We start from the raw sequence: 20,928 nt of genomic DNA, 5'->3' as shown, positions 1-20,928 counted from the left end.
GTTTCTGCATTTGTAACTTCAGGCTCGGCAATAGCACATCTGACATGATACAAATTGACAAATGTAAAGTCTACAAGTTTGTCGAATTTTGACATGACCTTATATGGAAACAGTGACGTCACTGATAGAAAAAGGCTAGCTGCAGGTAAAGGCATGCCGTAATCGCCGGAATAGGGACGGAATAAATTTAAACAAATATTAGGTAAGCCTATAATCAAATTATCTCTGGATAACAACATTTCATAGAGTATTATTTTTCGGAAAATTAAATTATGAGATTGGTGTACATTTTATCAAGAGAATGTATAAAAGATGCGAGTAAAGAATTCGATCGGCTTCAGAAATCCTCTTAGAACTGAAAAAATTACATTTAATGACTTTATTTGAATACACGTGTATAAAGATATATACGCATTTTTATTCATAAGCGTTTGAACCGGGGGGGGGGGGCTGGGGGGGGACTTAGCCCCCCTCCCCTCCCCCACTTTTTTGCCAAGTTAGACCTAACCAATAGGAACATAGCAACTGGGAGGATTCAACCCCCCCTACTTTTTCCTCCCAACAAACAAAATTGTTCCTTAAAAGACCTTAAAGAGAATGAAATATTAATAGTGATATTGAAAATTAGAGTGTAAACTAGCCCCCCCCCCCCACCACCACCACCACGGATTAGGGATTTCATGATTTGGAGGGAACAAATTGGGCAGGTAAGATTGGAGTTATTGGTATACCTTCCCCAACGGATTAGAATTTTCATGATTATAGGAATTCTTGTCAATATTTTTCATGATTAGTTTAGCCCCCCCCTTTCAATTTGCTTCCGACGCCACTGTTATCAGAGTACATGCGACAAATTGTTAAAGTATAGGCCTCGGCTGAATTAAGAAAATATCTCCAAATGCATCCTTATCGCTACCACAAAGTTGTGACAAGACACCCCCCCCCCCCGCGAAAAATTACACGGGGTCCGTCAGCTGAGTTGCAAAGTTATCGATAAGAAAAACAGACAATTTAAAGACATTGGTTTTGAGATTGTGATTACCCGGTAATATGAGACATAAGAAGCGACACCCTCTTTAAAAAAATGAATAAAAATTCCAAAGATAAGGTTAACTGTCGTGAAATTAAAATGTGTATAAATTATTTTAAGAAATGTTTCTTTGCATTGTCGGCAATATATAGGAAAAAAGCCTACCATGCAGGTAAAAATTGACATTTTTTAAAAATTATTTTAAGCAATTTTTACGGGATTGAGTATGACGTCCTGAATGTTGGTTCAATACAGACTCACTTTGTGAAGTTGGCTGATAAAAATTTTCTGGAGAGCTAGTATAATACAGCTTTACAGCCACTTGTGAACTAGCTGCAGGTCTGTAGCTCCCTGTCTAAAAATACAGATGGACGATCTTTGAGCTACAGTGCCTCCCATAGTAAAACTTAAATTTACGGCGCACAAAAAATATGCGCTAGTTTTTTTGATTATTTTTGAAGTTTGTGTTATTATTTATCTTTTACTTACACAACAACAAAAAGTATAAATACATGTAAAGTAACATAAATTCTTCCGCGAAAAATTACCAAATCCTTGCAGGTCGTTTATTCTAACTAATTCAGAAAAATAACAAGAGTAAAAATGGGGTACTCTATATGCAATGTTTTTGCCCAAAAATGACTAAGTTCAACAGCTGATATTTTAATGAATTATCAGAAACCAAAATCCTAGCAGTTTGCATACTTCTGATATATATGTATAAATTATCTGCAAAAGAACAACTTCCTATCTTGAAAACTGTTCGAGGAGTTATCGGTACAATAAGGGTACCTTTTTGACAGCCACTCGCCCGGCTGCAATTTTTACCATTTCAATAATCGGAAACCCGGTTAAAAATTCACTCTCAAAATTCTTAGAATTCAGAAGCAATGGAGTTACATGGGACCTCACGGCGGTCTTCGAACCCCATGCCGCTCAAAATATAATTACTCCCTTAGGAAATTTCTTGATCCGTCTCATTTCTAGAAAAGAGTACGCATTTACTTATATTCCAGTTTAAATTACATGTGAATTTTTTTTTAGAGATATAAGATATTAGGCATTTTCTTCTATAATACTATGAGAATTATATTACGGAAATTAGCGCATTCGTCACATCGGCAACGATTTCTTTTTTCTACATGAACCTCTTCCTGTTTGGTCCAGTTTCAATCATACCTCAATTTTTTTTCTAAAAATAATAACGGTGTTTGCGATAGAAAAGGTGTCGTTCATTAAAAGCTTATTGCAACAGTTTAGCTGAATATTATGATTATTTTTCGTTCATTCCGGTCCGGCGGTTACGGCATGCCTTTTCCCGCAGCAAGGCAGTAGCCATATAAGGTCATGTCAAAATTCGACAAACTTGTAGACTTTACATTTGTCAATTTGTATCATGTCAGATGTGCTATTGCCGAGCCTGAAGTTACAAACGCAGAAACTACGGATTGAAAGTGTGCAAAGTTGAAGGTTTAATTAACTAATGTAAACATGTGCATCATGCGAAGGAACTGAGTCAAATCTTACACGTGTTTATGCCCGAGTTTTATAGGTTACACGATCAGAATTACACATATTCATGCTCAGGCTCACACATCAACACGATTGCATATTCGGATTTACAAGTTTACATGTCTGGATTTTTGAACACGATTACCCTCCATATTTGTCCTGTGTTTTGCTCTTACTAGCCTTTATTATCAATGAACCCAGACTTCTCTATGTAGATAGTAGTATTTCTACAATTTATACCAGTGCATATTGGTATAAGAAACTACGGGATTTTTCAATTACTAATTCTATCCGCATTGACGGAAACTGTGTGGTTTTTGGGGTTTTTTTTATTTTGTTTTTTGGTTATTTTGTTTGTTTTTTTTTGGGGGGGGGGGTGGTGTTTTGGTGGGGGATTGGGGAAGGAACTACTCACGGAGGAACGCCGGTTATCCACTCCGAGGTCCCAGGTAAGACGCCGTACCCCACCACGTGGTGGAAGACCGCGGTGATGACGACACAGCACAGTTTGGTCATCAAGCTGGCTACGTCACACGCAGTGAGCGCCACCGTGAGGACGGTCAAGGTCACGGCCATGAAGGACGGGAAACAGCAGAGGTGGGGCCGGGCGGAGGGGGAGGACAGGGTGACATTGTGATGTTGAGATCTTGTGCTAATTTCCGCCTGCTAAAATGAAAATATTCATTTAATATTTTTAAGCACATAGGACAATGTACATCTATGTATTCTTTGCAATATATTCGTGTGTCTCTCTCACATGTTTGGGGGAGGCACTTTCCCATACAACGATTTAAACGACCAGATTAGGTTACATTTTCACAGGGGTGGGGGTTTCTTATAATATAACTGCAACACATCCCATTTAAAAAAGAATGAAAAGAAAGATAGATAAATAATTTTAACCCCTTGCATTAATATCGATATTTAAAGATTGTGATTGTGAGCATTGGTGAAAACGAATACCCATCGAACAAGGACAACGTTTAAAGATACATGCTTTCGAAGAAAATTTTTATACGTTAAGACGTAAAACAATAAAACAATACCATTAAGAACACGCCGGAAGTACAGAAGTAAGTCACAAATCCAACCAGAAACAGGTGTCCGACAATCAGGGTCAAGGTCGACCGGTGCTGCTTCTGAAATCGGTCTCAGATTCTCAATTTTAACAATATATGACATGACTGTGATTTTTTTTTTCTATACGTGTGCCTATTAAAGTTAGCTATGTTCTCTTTGAAATGATGTTTAGGAAGTACTACGGACAGAAGCTGTTTTCAAAGGCACATACATGTATTTGCAAAGTAAAACCTACTCTTAAAGGGGCATGGTCACGATTTTGGTAGTTTCGATTTAGTGTTTACAATGCTTTAGTAAGGCATTTTTAATAGGCAACCATAATTTGATTGTCATTTGTTCAGTTATAAGCGAGTTACAGAGCTTACAATTCTTCACCATGTAAACAAAGCTTTTGTTTACATTTTGAATGTTGAAGTGAAAATTCCAGTTTTAGACCTCAAATGAATGTGTTAATCATTAGTTACTATTTATCTATGCTTAAAACGAATAAGAATAAAGAGAAATTAGCTTGAAAAAGATTTTTTCTGGTATATTGAACCTATGTAAACAAAAACAGGGCACAGCCTTGTTTACATGACGAAGAATTGTGAGCCCTGTATCTTGCTTAAAACTCATCGACTGTCAACCAAATTTCATTTGATCATTAAAAATGCATTCCTAAAGCATTGTAAATAATAAAAACAGAAAAATAAAATTTGACCAAAATCGTGACCATGCCCCTTAAAGATATAAAAATGTAATAATTAAACAAAAATATATTTCCCATTTGTTCCAGGTCTGTATCTCACATGCAGTCTTAAGAAAATCGGACAGACTTTTTTTTAGAACAGGATTCTCAGACCTGCAGCTATTTCTCCATAAGTCTATTTTAACATTGAACACCAAAGATTTTGGTATTTTTTCATTTAGTATAGCACGGAAAAGTTTAGTATCAATATATTGCTAGCTTTAAGTAGGTTTAAATATTTGAATACTTAAAAGTTTTTGCTTCTTTCAATGAATCAATTCAATGCGCTTAGAAATTAAGATTCGGATCTTCTCTCAAAACAATAGACAGTGAATATATCCACTGACTGGATGTCAATGGTTTCTCATTTTTACTTTCATAAGCCCCTGTTTAACCCTAGACGGAAGCCATTTACTTCGGACAGGTCCCTTGGGATAGTTCTCTAACTATAGGCACTCCACTCACTACCACTGGATAGATTTAAAGTAACCCCTCTCGCTACTTTAATCATAATTATTGCTCTGTGTTCAATTCAACCAACACTGACCCATTTTCAGGGGCAATTCATCTTACCTGTACTTTGCTAATGAAGAAGTTGATGGCAATGAAACTCAGTAAAAACAATACTGCAATGGTAAGAGCTATTATCTGAGCGAGGGATCTGAAACAAAAGACCACTGAAATGTTTACCAATAATACAAACTGCGATTTCAAGACAGTGATTGAACAGTACTCTTTAACAAAATAAAATAATTGTCCATCTCCATTCATAAGCTAGAAATTTACTTTTTAAATGTCATTACCTTATCATATAATTATGTTTTAACTTATATCTTAGAAATACTGAAATTAACGGTCTGTTTTTTAAAGGGGTCTTCTCAAGATATCAAAATCGTTATTTTTGGTGTTAAGTATACAAAAGCAGATGCTAGGAATAAAGGATTTGTTAAAATATAAGAAAAAGAACCCTGAGAATAGCATATTTCTGTTCTATTTGAAATAACTTACAAATTTGAGATAACTTACACGTTTGATATGACTTACATGTTTGAGGTTACCTTCACTTTTGATATGACTTACAAGATTGAGTCAACTTACATGTTTGAGACGACATACATAGTTCAGATGATGTGTACGATTATGAGGACTTACACAATTGAGTCGACTTTAATACTTGGGATGACTTACAAGTCTGAGATGACTTACATGTTTGATATGACTTACAAGTTTGAGATGACTTACATATTTAAGATGACTTACACGTTTGAGATAACTTACACGTTTGAGATGACTCACATGATTGAGTCGACTTACATGTTTGAGACAACAGCGGTCACATAGAAGTTGGTGAGCACAGAGAAGACACAGAGGCCTACATAGACAGGACTCAGGGTCTCCCGGTCTCGCTCACACACAGGCTTCAGTGAGCTGTTGTACATGGCCTGGATACTGGACCGCTTCCTGAAACAGAGAAGTGACAAGGCTGACAACTAAATTACAGATACCATTTACTTGTTCGACTAGATAATGATTTTACACAATGTTTACTAACCTCTTTAATTCATTACGTTTTGTATTATAGTCTCTCAGTGTTTGGACGTCTTCCTCAAGTCCCTAAGCATAAAACATTTGGTTAGGAGAAAGAAAAGACGGAACTTGTATCAACATCAAAAGCATGCGGCAAGTTCAAGATCAAAGATTCCTTAGAGAATGCAGCATCTTTGAATTTCAGATGTGTTCATTTTGTGTACACATTAAGTGTTTATTTCTCAGTGAATGCAACCATGGTTAATATTTTGATTAATTTTAAACTATAAATCTGTGAGTGTTTTTTTTCATTGTCTGATTATTCAATGCACTGCATTACACAACCGCAAAACTGTTTCCCTTAGTAATTGGGATCCAGCCATTATTACGCAATACTTACTTTTACTACTCTACCAGGTAGTTATTACGCGTGTTTGTAATTTCAGTACTTTGATTGATAATAAGATCACCTTTCTGTGAACCCTGCGGGCGGCGATTCCTTTTTCGTAGTCATCTCCATTAAACTGAAAATAAAATATTTGAGTACAAGGTAAGGTACTGTAGTTCAAGGGCAACTGCCCCAAAAAGGATTCCATGGCCATGTTATTTTTTTAATTGAGATTAGAAATTCCGATGTTATTTTTTAATTGAGATTAGAAATTCCGACTATAATTCATATTGAAAACAACCAGAGAATAATGTTAGGTCATCATGTATATATCTATGTATATATCTTTATGATGGTCTCCAATGGTCACCAATGGTTACCCGTTTGACGACGTATCTGACAGAGAAGTCGGACTCGCCGATCGCCTCAATGATGAACTCGTCGTGAAGAGTTGATTTGGTGGCCTCGGATATCAACACCTGTCTGCAGGGAAGAGGATGAAAAATCTTATATAGGTAATGTATGATTGTTTTAGACATGGCATCAATTATTTTGAATATAAACAAAGTATTGAAGTACTTACTGAAGTACTGACGGGAGTTGATTTTATCGATTATTATTCATTTTAAAATCAAAGATATGCTTTTCTGTATGGAAAGAAGTTTTTTTTTATCTGTATCTGAATAACGTGCATTTTTATGATATGAATTTATGATATGATTTCTCGTACAAGAATTCCCGACAAGAATTCCGAAAACCCCATATGAATAATGTTTTGTAATATTTCAAGATCGAATTAATTCCATCAAAATATGTATCAGTAATCGAAACATTTCTAGAAAGCTGTATGGATCCAAACAACATTGGTTGTACCATTTTTAAAAAAACTGACGATTTTTAATGTATCTTTAAATAAGTTTCTTTGAAAAACAATGCTTCAGAATACATTACGTCGATATCATCGACTATTTTCAAGAACTAAGTCTTCTCAGTGGTGATGATTTGTGCTTATGCCCAAACATTGTCTCACGTCCGGTTTTCCAGAGTATCTGCATAGGAAAGTTGATTGAAAAAACAACTCCCAAGACTCATACTTGTTGGTTGCAAGTATTAAATAAGTATCGTTGACTCGTTCCTAAATGTACATGTACCTTTTTTATTTTCTCAATTCTGCTATTTTTTTTTCAATGCCTACAGTTTAAATTCAGTGTTAAAACTAAATGCACAGGAATATTTGAAGTTAGTGTCTGTGTTTCGATCGGATACTTACATGCTAGAGTGAAATACATTTGTTTCATTTATTAAGGTTTACTCTAGATTCCTTATTTTACGCGAGTACCGTTTTTTTTTTTATTTAATTTCGATAATATAAACTAGCACCTCAGACATTTTTAACAATTTTAATACATGTATAATTTGTTAATCCTTTTCGTGAATGAATCCACCATATTAATTAACTTAATTCGTTTCAAGCTACATGTATATATTTTTAAATCAATAATCTCGAAACTCATGAAAATCCCCCTACTTCATTAATGAAAAACAAAATAACTTAGTTATCTGCTCATATTTCGTCCGAGTTCACTCAGCATAAACATTCCTGTCATTCTCTTGGGAGATATTTGATTTATGAAAGTTCATTAAAGCTATTAGTAATTATCTAAATTCATTAAACTTCGTCTCGACGTAAATAAAAAAGTTATTTTGATACGTCTCTATGAAAAAAAAAACACTTAGCAACTACATTAAGTCTATATGATCAACACTGTCTGAAATAACTGAACATGGCATTATAACCCCAACCTCTTCATTTTCCGGAATGTTTTGATTTTTCGATTTTATTGACATCACTTTGCGAAAACAAAATGTCGAGTAATATTTCGAAATCTCTTATCTAATTTTTTTTTCAAGTTTAAGTCCCGGTTAATTTGATCCAAGACTAACCCTGTTTGATCCTATAATAACCCTGTTTAACAAAGTTCACAATCTTATTTATAATTTTTCATGAAGTAACACTTATCTAAAGTCAATCGTTTAGCAAATAGAAACTCTACATGTGTTGCTTATTTATCGTAACAATATAGCCCTAATAGGAACATTAAATATCACATGGCTTGAAACAATGCATCAGATGAAACATTTTAATTATATAAAAATGATACTAGACAATAGGTATAACTAACTTTAGTACACCGCTCTTATTTAACGACTACGTTGCTACCCATCATCCTTTGTTACATCATATTTAATTTAAAAAATGAGCGTTACTATGCATGAGCGTTACTATGGGTTGACGTACATTTTTGCGAAGGATTTATTGAGCGACGTCATCGCGTGTGATTTCCCTCTTACCCGTTGTGTGCCCTCTCTAGCAAGTGTTTGGCCCTGATGACGTCATCACCCAGGAGGTCGTACTTCCAATGTCGTGCCCCCAGCACCGCTGTCACTATGTCACCCGTGTGGATAGCGATCCGCGCGTGCACATTTGGAAGTTTTACTTTGTGTTTGAGTTCCCTTAGAAAGAAAATGACAAGTTTTATCGTTAACGCGTTACATTTGGATGAGTTGATTAATATTCAAAGCGTTTGAAGAATTGTGACAAAAATGCTCAATTTATTTTAATAATATTCAAAAGGGGAGACTGCATACGAACTTCATGTAGTCCAGTATTGCCATTGCCGTGTACACGGTTAGGATGGGGTGATCTACACGTGTTTCCATGGCGCCACAGACGGCTTGATACTCGTTTAAAGACCATCCCACCTCCTCCATAAAGTGTTTCTATAGGAGACAGCACAAGGCAAAATAAAATCTGTATTAATGTGGAGCTAACATATGTTTTCCTTACGTCAGGGAACAAAGAACTAAGAACAATTGGTTTTTAAAAAGGTCCAAGTCTTAAAACATTAAACAGTGCCGTATCGACTCATTGGAGAATTGTAAACAGCAATTAAACTAATGATTCATTTCGAAATTATTACGCCTTCCCTTATTCTCTCGGACAAATTACTGTATTATGTTTAAATTACTGTGTTGAATAGATTTAATTAAAATTATTTATCATATATTCCATTGCCTTGACGAATTAAAGACGGAGCGACACAGTTTGCAAATAGCACGTGTATACAGTATGCTTAATTTCTTTTCAACATAAGAAATCCCAGCTAAGACCAGCTGTTGATTACTTTTTTTACCTTCGCTTGGTAGGAAAACTGCGACATTAATTCGTTGATGAGAACAATGCATGATTTGGGAGATTTATCTGCAAAGTCACCAATACCCGTCACAGTGCAAAAGAGCATACTGAAATCAAACATATTGTAATCAGAGCTACATGTAATCCAACAGGTTGTAATCAAAGCAACATGTAATTGAACAGGTTGAAATCAGAGCTACATGTAATCAAACATGTTCAATCAGACTTACATGTAATTAAACATGTTTAATCAGATCTTAATGTAATCAAACAGGTTGTAATCAGAGCACCAAGTAATCAAACAGGTTGTATTAAGAGCATAATATAATCAAACGGGTTTGTAATCACAGCTACATGTAATCAAACATGTTATAATCAGGGCAACATGTAGCCAAACAGGTTGTAATCAGATTGTAATCAGAGCTACATGTAATCAAACAGGTTATAAGCACATCTACATGTAATCAAACGGGTTGTAATTATAGTTACATGTTATCAAACAGTTTATAATCACAGCTACATGTAATCAAACGGGTTCTAATCAGAGCTAAATGAAATCAAAATGCATTGTGATAACAATAACAATATGTCATATAGATAGAGGATATCTACTGTAGTATATCGAGTGATATTATATTTGCTTTATCCAACTCGTTGAAGGGGTGTATATATTCTCATGGCTTGCCGAGCGAATATAACTATTCCATCGCACAACTATGGATGCTCTTTTTATCTCATACGATTTACATTCTAAATATTTCTTTAAGACTAATCATTGATGCAAAAACGGTTATTGTGACCCTGCACAATAAATTTAGTACGCCATTTAGAAGATAAATATAGATGTTTTGATGTAAAGTTTCACTGAATGCACCTTCAAATATTTTTCCATCTCCAAATAGTTTTTCTTAGAGCTTAATCACCTAAATAAATGAAAGAACTGAAGACTTGAACAGTCAAGTTTGTTGACAACATACACAAAGTTGCATTTGCGAATGACTGTTAGTTTATATTGACTCAAACGAAAACGAGGATTATGCTTTTTAAAAAAATGCTAGGGCCAAATGATTCGAATTTGAAAATACTGAATAAGAATGCTTACTGGTGATGAAATAAAAGTTTTGGGAAACATGATTTTGGTAACACAACCAAAGCGTTCTGATTGCATGGCGTCGGGGTGAACTCCTTGATAGCTAACGTTCGTGATTTGTTGTTTTATTAACAACACATAATAGTATATGTGTTTTTCTTCACATTTGTGATTAAAATCATCGACAAAATCCATTTAAAATCGGTAGTCGAAAAATGATGAGGAATATACAGAAAAATCTTCCAAAATTGGTTCACTAAGGCGAGAAAATGTTCCTACCATTAACAAAGCATGATAGAATCAAAAATCTTATATAGTAATGAAAACACTGCTTTAATCAGGGTGTGTTGTATTTAAAAAAAGCATGTTTTTGAAAATCTATCATAATCAAATCATATCAGATCATATTTACAGCAAAATTGTATTCAAAGCATCTTGTACACAAAACAATTAATCAGCTAGAGAGGATTGTAATCAACACACGAAGAAGAGAGACATATTGTAATTGAATCATATTGAATTGTTTCTTCAGCCATCATAAACAACGTGGCTTTTTGGCTTTTATCATCTATGGATGTCGTTTCTATTCAATCACGGTCACTTCAATATTTCCTCTAACCCTTTTCCTTCTTTGAAAACAAATCTTTGAATGAACATAAAATACATGATTCAATACATGTACGTCTACTTTACAGACATTCGGTGAGCCGTTCTAATAGAGATGAAAAGTGGTTATCCAATAGGAGTTTCATTCCGCCGATTGCTTCATTCATACGGCAGAATTCCTGCTCTGTCGGAATCATTGAAATTACTTTCCTACTCATATACCTGGAAATGATTTTTTCGTTTGAAGTCTAAACTACATTCAGTTTGATTATTCAGACATATATATTCAATGGGGAATAGCTCTTTGGATAAACTTAAATCGATACGCGAGGACATGTAGACTTCAAACTAAAAGCAAACCAGACTGATTTTCAAAGATAGTCTTACTATAACAGCTCAGCAGTTCGAATAATCGATCATAGATGCAGACCCTAATCTCTCTGACTGTCTTTATGATTTTCCAAAAAACAAAAGACTTTATAGAAACTGTCACAGGGACATTCCAAATTCCAAAAAAGTTCACCTAATAACGATAAAGGTAGCAATTATATGTCTGATGACATGTGGTGATAACGAACAGTGCTCAAACTCAAAAGTCCAAGGGGAAAATACAAAACAGAATAAGAGCAAACAAAGACCTCTAAAAAACTCGAGGTAGGAACAGGTGCCATGGAGGATTGCACGTCATCTACTCACTGGAAGATTGTATTTGCCGACAAAGTTGTATGGACCATAGAACTTACGAAAATATGACTTCAATGGAAACTCTTGACAGTCCTGTGTTATCTGTTTGTCAGTAGCTTGCCTCGCCTTACAAACTGTTCATACGAAGAGCATGTCCTTTTTTTCTAAAATTTACGTAGATGCTGTCTTTTAGAACTTCAAGCATCTTTTTAGTATCCACCTCAAAGTACTTATGTACACAATCCGATTAAGGTTTTTATCAAACCAATTTTGCAAATGACCGATGACAAGGTAAGTAAATTTACGTGATCAATTTTTATTGAACAAGCAGCAATCAATGGTGTCAAAAAGCCTGGACTTTGTATCGTGGAGGATGCTTGTATAAAGTGTTGAAAGTCGTAATTTTTATGCTATTGATTTTGGTAAAATTGCGGAATTAATGGAAAGTTCTAACATAAATGTACAATTTATATAATGAGCCTTACAAACAAAGACTATGTTGTTTCCTGCTTTGTCAGCAGGGATCGGTACAAACTGATCGTGTAATCTACTAGTATCTAGTTCCTTTTTCACATCTAAATTATCAAATATAGAAGGATATACCGATACATTATAACAAAACGTTCAAATTAAAGCGCACGTCAATTAAATACCAGTACCCCGATATGCTAGTTGATATGCATTCTCTCGCGATAATTCCCTTCCATAATCCTCCATGTTAATATTTCTTGGTTATTTTATATATCAAGGACTATAGTAAAAGTACAAAATAGTATACGGTTTTTGCCGCAGAACATTAGTTTTTATAACATTTTAATGACATTAAACGATTTGGACCAAATCGTAGTAATGTTGGAGATATATGTACCTGACATCTTCATGGCACTTGCTGCAGAGTTCCCGGAAGGAGTTAGATCTGTACAAGGAGAAGTCACGCGAGATTCTCGCTACCACAGCTTTCGGCAACACGGCCGACAAAAGGTTCTTCTGCAAGATAGGTTTTTTTCTTTTATTAAAGTTCAATTGATAAACATTATGGAACATACACAACAACTGAAATGATTACATCTATGATTGATAAAGATTTCTTACACGATTTGTAAACTCTTGAGTTTATAAAGTTAAAATCCTACATGGTCGTGGGATCGGAAGACCAAACAATCTTTCAGATATACTGTACCAGCCTATCAAAGTTGCAGAGTTACTAAATACTTAAAAAAGTGTTTGGAGCAGTTTTTATATCATATGTAAACCATTAAGCCTAATTATCGGTTTTGAATTTACATCTGCTATCAGATGAGCTAGTCGATTATCTGTAAATTCTTTGTTGTTATAATAATATACCTGCAGAGCTTGCGTGCGTTCTATAGCAGTACTGGTCAGGTGCGAATCCTTCATAACGTAGAATGCATTTCTCAGGTGAGTGTCCGTTCGATAGAACATGTACGAACCAAACGTACAGGTACAGAAAACAATCGAAGAGCTCAAAGACACCTGAAAAAAGAGAGCCATTATTCTGTCTATACAGACGTCTAGACATTAGAATTATGCATGCATGTTTCTGGCAGTTGCTCAACTTTCGAGATTTCGTGAATATTCGAATTTGAATTCTTTAAAAATTAAAAATTTGATCCTGAGTTATTATTCATTTATAAAGAAAATCTATGATACAAGAGCGTATGGTCAGTGAACATCAAATAATCACGAAATATGGCTCCATGTACAACGATTTTAAATAGATTTGTTAATCATTCTGTATTTCCAAATTGTGACATGTGTGACAATTTGTGACATGTATGTACATGTTAACATCGTGTGAATATCGTACATGCATACCAGTATCATCAAACGTCTGCTCGATAAAAAAACAATTAACTCTGAAAAACCTGATGAAAAGAAAATAATCGGCCATAACATAGGATAATTTTGCATCCCATAAAACGACTCGATGGATTAAGTATCTTTGGTGATATATATATTGCCATCAAGGACCAGCATAAGATGTACAAATCAACTGTGTGCTGGTTATGATAAAATGTCCACGCTGCCCAGAAATGATAATCAAGTGAGCTTTCAGCGTACTTTTTAACGTGATTGATTTTCGTGCAATACTAGTATGCACTCTCTACAGTGTATAATAAAAATGACAGTAAGCCGATTCACTACTTGACCAGTTTCATTGTAATCTTCATGAGTTCTCTATGAAATATATACATGTACCACACTTGCCACTTTTTATAAATAACTCTTGAAAATCACAGGGAAGCAGAAGATTTTGTCACCCTGTTGTATCATTACAACTCAATATAACAATTCTATGTAACGCGTCATCTGATTGTTTGTGAATTGATTGTTGTTATTTTGTCTGAGGGAAAAGTGCTGGAAACATGTAAAATGCAGTTTGCGGGCCGGGCTCTTCCAGCATAACATCCATCCTTGGTGTCGAATTGATGAAGATTTCGAGGACCACATGATGTCATCTTTAATCTTATTCTATTCCCAGAATATGAATATAATAGGTTTTGTCATTTTCTCTTTTTCTATGATGGTACAGACATTGCTTTCGTACTGTACATCATTGTATAAATGCGTCAGATACATACTCTGACTATATGCATTACCACGGTGGTCGCTATGTATGAATTGTATTCTTTTGTCGAGCACACATTGTATTCTCGTCCAGTTATTAGAGCTGTGTTGTTTGATACTCAATTTTGCTTAATTTTGAAAACAGAATATAATCCACATTACAATTCTACAAAAATGAACATGTTTTCCTCTTCATACAACCTGTTATTAACATACGAATGTTTAAGTTCAAAAAGTCAAATGTATTTTCCTTTCATTACACTTTATTGATTTTGCTCATGTATGATCCTGGCTTGTACAATACAAAAACTGTTTAAAATATGTTTTATATTAATAAATCTCTGGTTTCTAACTTGGACGACTCTGCAATTGACAAGCCAAGTTTCCGGGGATCAATGGAATATCATCCAGGGTTTCCCGGTAACGCTATCAACAGACAACCTTCAGAACGCGCGCTCGCTGATCACAGCAGCCGACATGGATGCCAGGAAATGACGTCATACAGAGCTTTTTTGAATTTCGGATAAATGCAAAGAAAACAAACTAAAAATCAAAAAACAAAAAAGGATAAATGTGCATTTATTCATGACTGAAATCAAAATTATGATGAAGTCAAATTTACGACATGCATGACCGATGGGTAGATGATTAAAAGGCATCCGTGAATTTAAATGCAGAATTTAAATTTGAAGATGGGTAAATAAGGCGTGTAAACTGCCCATATGAGGAAAGATAAGATACTATAAAATTAAAATATGGACAAATCTCATAATTTCTTTCTCAATTAATAAAAACGATGTATATTAACCATAACATCGATTTATAACCTTTAAATATGTTAAATATTTAGAGTAGGTTGATTTAAACTGGCGTATGCGTGTCAAAACCTCCAAATAGTGTCATTTTTAGAAATTCAATGCCTTTTCTTTTATAGAGTGGGTCTGGGCTCCATATTTTTGTCAAAGTCTATTTGAGGTTTAAAGGAAATCAAACCGATTTCAATCAACAAAAACATGGTGACCCACTATACTTTAAAAATGTCATTTAAATTTGTATCCCAACAACTGAACGTTTTAGAGAAATACTACAAGTCCGTAAATTCGTGGTTAAAGTTCCATTTAGCATTTAACAGTGAAGTTTGTTGTGACTGAAATGGCTCAGTGGTTAGAGCACCAGACATTAGGTAACATTATAGATCTAGGGTTTTTAGGTTCTGGGTACGATAACACCAAACTTTAGAATTTTTTTTTATCGTTTTTTAAAATATTCAAAACTGAATATAGTTATATAGAAATCGTGCTTTTGTATACTTGTAAATTAACATCATATAGTATATTTGGTTGGAATTAAAATTAATTTGAAATTGTTTTTACGACAAAACCAAATGGGCATTTGCGCTATCTTGTTCCCCCATCTTCTTTATCAAAACGGATTTCCATTATTTTAATAATTATATGCACACTGTACAGAGAAAATTGTGCATCCGATTCACCGAGTTGGTTCGGAGTGTAGAGAAAGATGGTTTTCAAAGAACAACAAATATACCCTGACCATTATAAAGTCCCGTGAAAGCAGATGTCATGTCAAACATTGACACATACACGACCTCTGACCTTAACATTTAGGTTGTCAAACAAGTAATTTATATACTGACATGATAAACTGTCCGTTTATCTCGAGAGCTTAGTACCGGTATACATGTATACCGGTAATTAATTTTCTTTTGGAGAATACAGAGAACCAGAAAGGTGGTTCAAACAGTCTCACCTTGGGTTGCAGCAAAAACCAAGCAATCATCAAATTATTGATTTATTTCTTTACGAAAAAGATCTTGTGAGACAAAATATCATGCAATTTCAATTACTGAACGAATGGATTTTTTTTTAAATTTCACATTATCCTGACAGTGTTATATTCCCAACATAGTGCAGTCATTCTCCGTAGGTATCGAGCTTACTGTTTTTTGATTTAGATATAAAGTTCTGAACAATAAAATCTGAATTGCATGAATGTCTAAAAGTATATTGATTTTACAGTTTTTAATTGGAACTTTCGTTATTTAATCAACTTTAGTTTGTATAATCTAATCAGTTGGTAATTTGATCACATATGAGATTTGGTCACATATTAAATGATTGCGGATAGTGGTAAATACATTTCATTTATATTATACGTGTATATGAAGAGATTTTATATTGAGTCAACATCTAGTTCTGAAACCTCAATGAAAATGACAGTGTTACTCCCAGGTTGTCCATCCGAATTTCTTTTAGACCGGAAGCTACGGACCTTCACCTTCACTATAAAGCACAGGTTTTAAGTATTAAGACTTAGTGACTTTTTTTATTGTATCATGTTTATCCAAATGACGGAAACGTAGATCAATCCACAAAAACTCATCGTATGAAAGTTGTGTTTGCAAGTATTTAGTATTACTGAATTACATAAATTTATCAACTAGGAAATTCGAGCTAATGTCAGATACTCTGGTCCAAACCAAAATTCATTTCTTTCAGTTTCTTGCTCCGTATCTCTAGACAGGAAGTAAATCCAAACATATTACTGCGCAGTACTATGAACAGAAGGTGATCTAGGAAAGGTTGGACAAAATACAAGTCGAGAATGAACGGCACGATCAGATGAAAATCCACTTTAATCTATGTGGTGGCATTTTGCATTGATAGTACTGTATATAATCTTTTAATATAAATGCAAATACTTGTATACTGAATTTTATAACAGGGGAATAACTAGGCTCATATTTCTATTCAATAAATCACAGGCACTTGGCGTTAACAATTTTTCTTTTTTATAATAAAACAATTCCTTGTGCCTGTGCTATAAATATATATGATGCTTTTAGTTCTTGTTAACAAAACTATGGTACAGAGAAAAAATTCATGTACGTTTGACGCTGTATGAAATCTACTAACAAATCTACTAACAAATATAATTTTCTTTTACATAATTATAATACAATTAATAGGCAGAAACTTCCCAATAACCTCATAAACAAAAGAATTGCTTCTAAGCACTTTATATGAATATATTAACAATTTAAGGCTTCTTTCAACTACTAATAGTGGGGACAATGCTTGTAAAGTGAAAATTAAAAATCAACGATATCTTAACATACTTATAGAATTCTCTCAGTCTAGATTAGAACATAAAATCGAATTTTTTTTTCTTGAAATATGAAAAAAAGAAGAATAATTACAGGAGTAAAACAATAATATCATAAATATTAATAAATCCAGACAGTTCTACAAGCGGCTTACGCCATTATTGCAGTTGACCTTTGATACGGTGCACTGTAAAAGAATACTCATGGTTATACAGCACAACATGACCACACAAGCTGTGATTATTTTTGCACCATATGAAACTATTCTTCGAATTACGGACTCGTAAGATGATACGTATACTTAGATTCAGACCTTCTCCAGTACACACATTAATACATATATAGAAATAAACATGTATGAAATATCAGAATACTTGTTCAGAATGCAAATACGAAAAGCGAAATGTCCGTCAAAAAATTAATTAATATTTCAAAGTAATTTTATTGTTTATCGATAAGAAAAATCCGTACACAATATCTTTAGTTCCAAACAGTTGGTAAAAAAAGACAGCTGTCTAAATATATTGTGTGATACCCCCACTTTCAGTCATGTGCGGATAAATGCGCGCGGAGTAAATAAAATTTACTTCACAATGACCCCCAGGTAGTCATAATTCCCTTATTTTTCCCATAAAATTTAGAAAATTGCCATTTCTTTGAATCTCCAACGTGGTCATGTGCCATCAATAAATATAAATCTACGAATCATGTAAACCTAGGCATCCATTAAACATTTGCCGTAAACGTCGTGGTCACTTTAAATTTCTTTGAAGTAAAAGTGATTTTTCCGACACTATGTACAATGCATACCTTGATACAATCAACAATTAACATGATTGATTAAATCGCAAAAACTCGCCAAATTCACTTAATTTATCAAAGTTTGATGATCAAATTCTTTCAAGAAGGCATTATTTCTTTCAGTTTGACTTGATATTTGATGGTACACAACGTTTATTCTATTTAGTGTGATGTTAGAGCTACATTAGATACATGAAGTATGTTGGTGCATGTTTGGGGTTTTTTTCTTTATGCAAAAAAACACAAAACGCTAGAGACATTGAGTTCGAATGCAGCAAAATCTCTTCATTTCTGTTTCACAGAAGTATTGACAGTAGAAGTAGCAAAATCGCTTACCTGGTATAAGATATCCATAGGCGAACTTTTATTTTTGAAAAGTTTAAACACGACAGCTGATAATTGTCCTAGAAACAGAACTAGAACCATTGCACAGCATAACCAGTATCGGACGGGAAGAGTGACAAACGCCAAAAATACTAAGAATGCGACCCATTCCACCCTCATACCGGAAGCGGAAATTTCTCGAAAATCCAAAAGTTGAACACAAACAAGAAGGGAAAACGGCAAAACAAATACAAATAGTGATACGATATGTGACGTGTTCGTTTGAATTTCTTTGGCACAGTATAAACTTAGAACGGCGATGTTGACCAACAAAAACATGCACGTGGTCAAAATGGCCGGCACTTTCTCTTCATTAAAATGGAAAATACTGAGCGCAAAAACGATTCCACCAAACATAGCCGATGACAAAGGTAAGTGTTTCGATATAGATAACATTTTCTCCTTTCTGAACACATTGTATTTCTGTTCAATGCTTTCCGAATGATAGCGTTTCCAAGGGAATCTCGCATGGAGAATTTTCCAATCTTCCTCTGGATCCATGTTCTGTTGGTCTGCGGCTCTAAGTCTCCCACTGGTCATCTCCTGGTCGTCTGCTGTCGCCGGGTGGATTTTTACGTTAGCAGTTGGCATCGTCACCAGATATCGTTCTCGAGTTTCCGACTTATTAGCGGTACATTATGTCTAATGTTGTTTTATAGCAGCCTGCGTTCTTTGTGATCAATGTGTTGCTTTTCTCGAGCTTGTAGGGCAGAGACATTCTGGATCCGATTGTCTTCATTTCATTTACGTAGTATGTTTTCTCGGGTATATTAAATGAGCAAGAGATTACAGTTTATAATTGGCCTTCAGTGGGTCACTTTTTCGCTAACGCAACTCTCACACAGCGGAAAAATATTTTCATCCGTAAAAAGAGACTGGCACTCCATAGATATACATTCACTGAGTAATAATTTGAAAATGTTATTCAGTTGGAATAACTAATTACTTTTCATTTGAAACACCAAGCTGCAGAGTGAAAATGGAAAGCTCGGTCCGTGGCTTCCTTCAATAATGATCCATATGATATCTAAATCCTTGCCGCTCTGTGGAGGCCATTGATTGACAGTTAACACCGACAAAGATAATCAACACAATGTAGGTTATTGGAATCAAATGAAGACTATCCCAGGTATAAATGAAAGGGTTATTTTCCAATTAACAAACAGTCCAGTTATAGCACAAATGTTTGAATTGTTAAAACGGACTCCAATTAAAAAGATATTGCTTTCTCTCTTTCTCTCTCTTTTTTTAAACATCCTTTTTTGAATGATTTACATGTACATCTGAAATCATTTCATGTTCATAAAATTTCAGAGATGTGCAGATGGACTCTCGTTACATGTAAATCCTATAACCTCAGAACGCTAATGGGCTTTCTGTGGATCCATGAATACTGCTTAATCTATATACAAGCTCATAGTTATAAAAACGGAATGCGATACTGTACATATCAAATATGATATAATGAAAAGTAAACAACATCCAGAGAATTTATAATTCAAATGATTTGATGTACAAAATTGTACGCTATCCGCTAGTACATGCCTATGACACTATGCCGAATATTTACATATTTGCAACTGACTATTTTTTATAGAATGCAGTTTCCAAAAAGTTCATTTATGCCATATGATAGAAACCTGCGTAAAATAGCATGCCATTTGATATGTTTAGATACATATAATAATAATAGCCTTTCTATATCCAAATTGTATTTTAAAAAATTAACCAAAATATCATACTATTACATGCACATATATGTCATTTATATTTGCATATTAAAATATGTTTAAATCGAAAATATATGTCATTAATATGTATATATCAAATATATCTATTTGCAATGAATTACAATGATTGGGGATACAAGGACTAGTCAATCGGTATTTATTAGTTAGCTTCTAGTATAGTTTTTCCAGTTGTAACCAAATTGGAGACGAAATTCGTCATACTAATGAATGTAGACTACGTGAGATTTTTTTTTCAATTGATATTACCTGTTCCATTATGAATACATGTACTATTTAATTTTGGGCTATAATGAGTCTAGCATTGTTTCTGAGACATTCGTGCTTACACTTCGGAAGGCCTCGTAAACCAGGGGCTCGTAACATAAAGCATGCTAAGATTTTGACTTAAGTAGGGTCATAAGTAGGACTTAGGCGGAATCTTAGGACCTACATAAGTTCT

General features: G+C 34.3%; 1 protein-coding gene across 3 annotated transcripts in view; it reads right to left on the bottom strand.

Moving 5' to 3' along the window:
- The window catches only part of LOC128167054 (adenylate cyclase type 8-like), a 28,268-nt gene extending 8,627 nt beyond the window's left edge, over positions 1–19,641 (bottom strand). For 2 of the 3 annotated variants that reach the window (XM_052832562.1, XM_052832577.1), the window contains exons 1-13: positions 18,691–19,641; positions 13,185–13,334; positions 12,709–12,827; positions 9,459–9,567; positions 8,918–9,045; positions 8,617–8,778; positions 6,645–6,747; positions 6,347–6,400; positions 5,902–5,963; positions 5,664–5,810; positions 4,923–5,010; positions 3,589–3,681; positions 2,958–3,208 (exon numbers count right to left, since the gene is read on the bottom strand). In XM_052832562.1, coding sequence (XP_052688522.1) covers positions 2,958–3,208; positions 3,589–3,681; positions 4,923–5,010; positions 5,664–5,810; positions 5,902–5,963; positions 6,347–6,400; positions 6,645–6,747; positions 8,617–8,778; positions 8,918–9,045; positions 9,459–9,567; positions 12,709–12,827; positions 13,185–13,334; positions 18,691–19,329 — 2,105 coding nt within the window. In that variant the 5' untranslated portion in view covers positions 19,330–19,641. The remainder of the gene's footprint in view (positions 1–2,957; positions 3,209–3,588; positions 3,682–4,922; positions 5,011–5,663; positions 5,811–5,901; positions 5,964–6,346; positions 6,401–6,644; positions 6,748–8,616; positions 8,779–8,917; positions 9,046–9,458; positions 9,568–12,708; positions 12,828–13,184; positions 13,335–18,690) is intronic. The other variant, XM_052832569.1, reaches the window with a different exon arrangement.
- Positions 19,642–20,928: the final 1,287 nt, after the last annotated feature.

The sequence above is a fragment of the Crassostrea angulata genome, chromosome 1 (assembly GCF_025612915.1).
Source record: "Crassostrea angulata isolate pt1a10 chromosome 1, ASM2561291v2, whole genome shotgun sequence".
In the NCBI taxonomy this organism is placed as follows: domain Eukaryota; kingdom Metazoa; phylum Mollusca; class Bivalvia; order Ostreida; family Ostreidae; genus Magallana; species Magallana angulata.
This window is presented reverse-complemented; position numbering and strand designations above follow the sequence as displayed.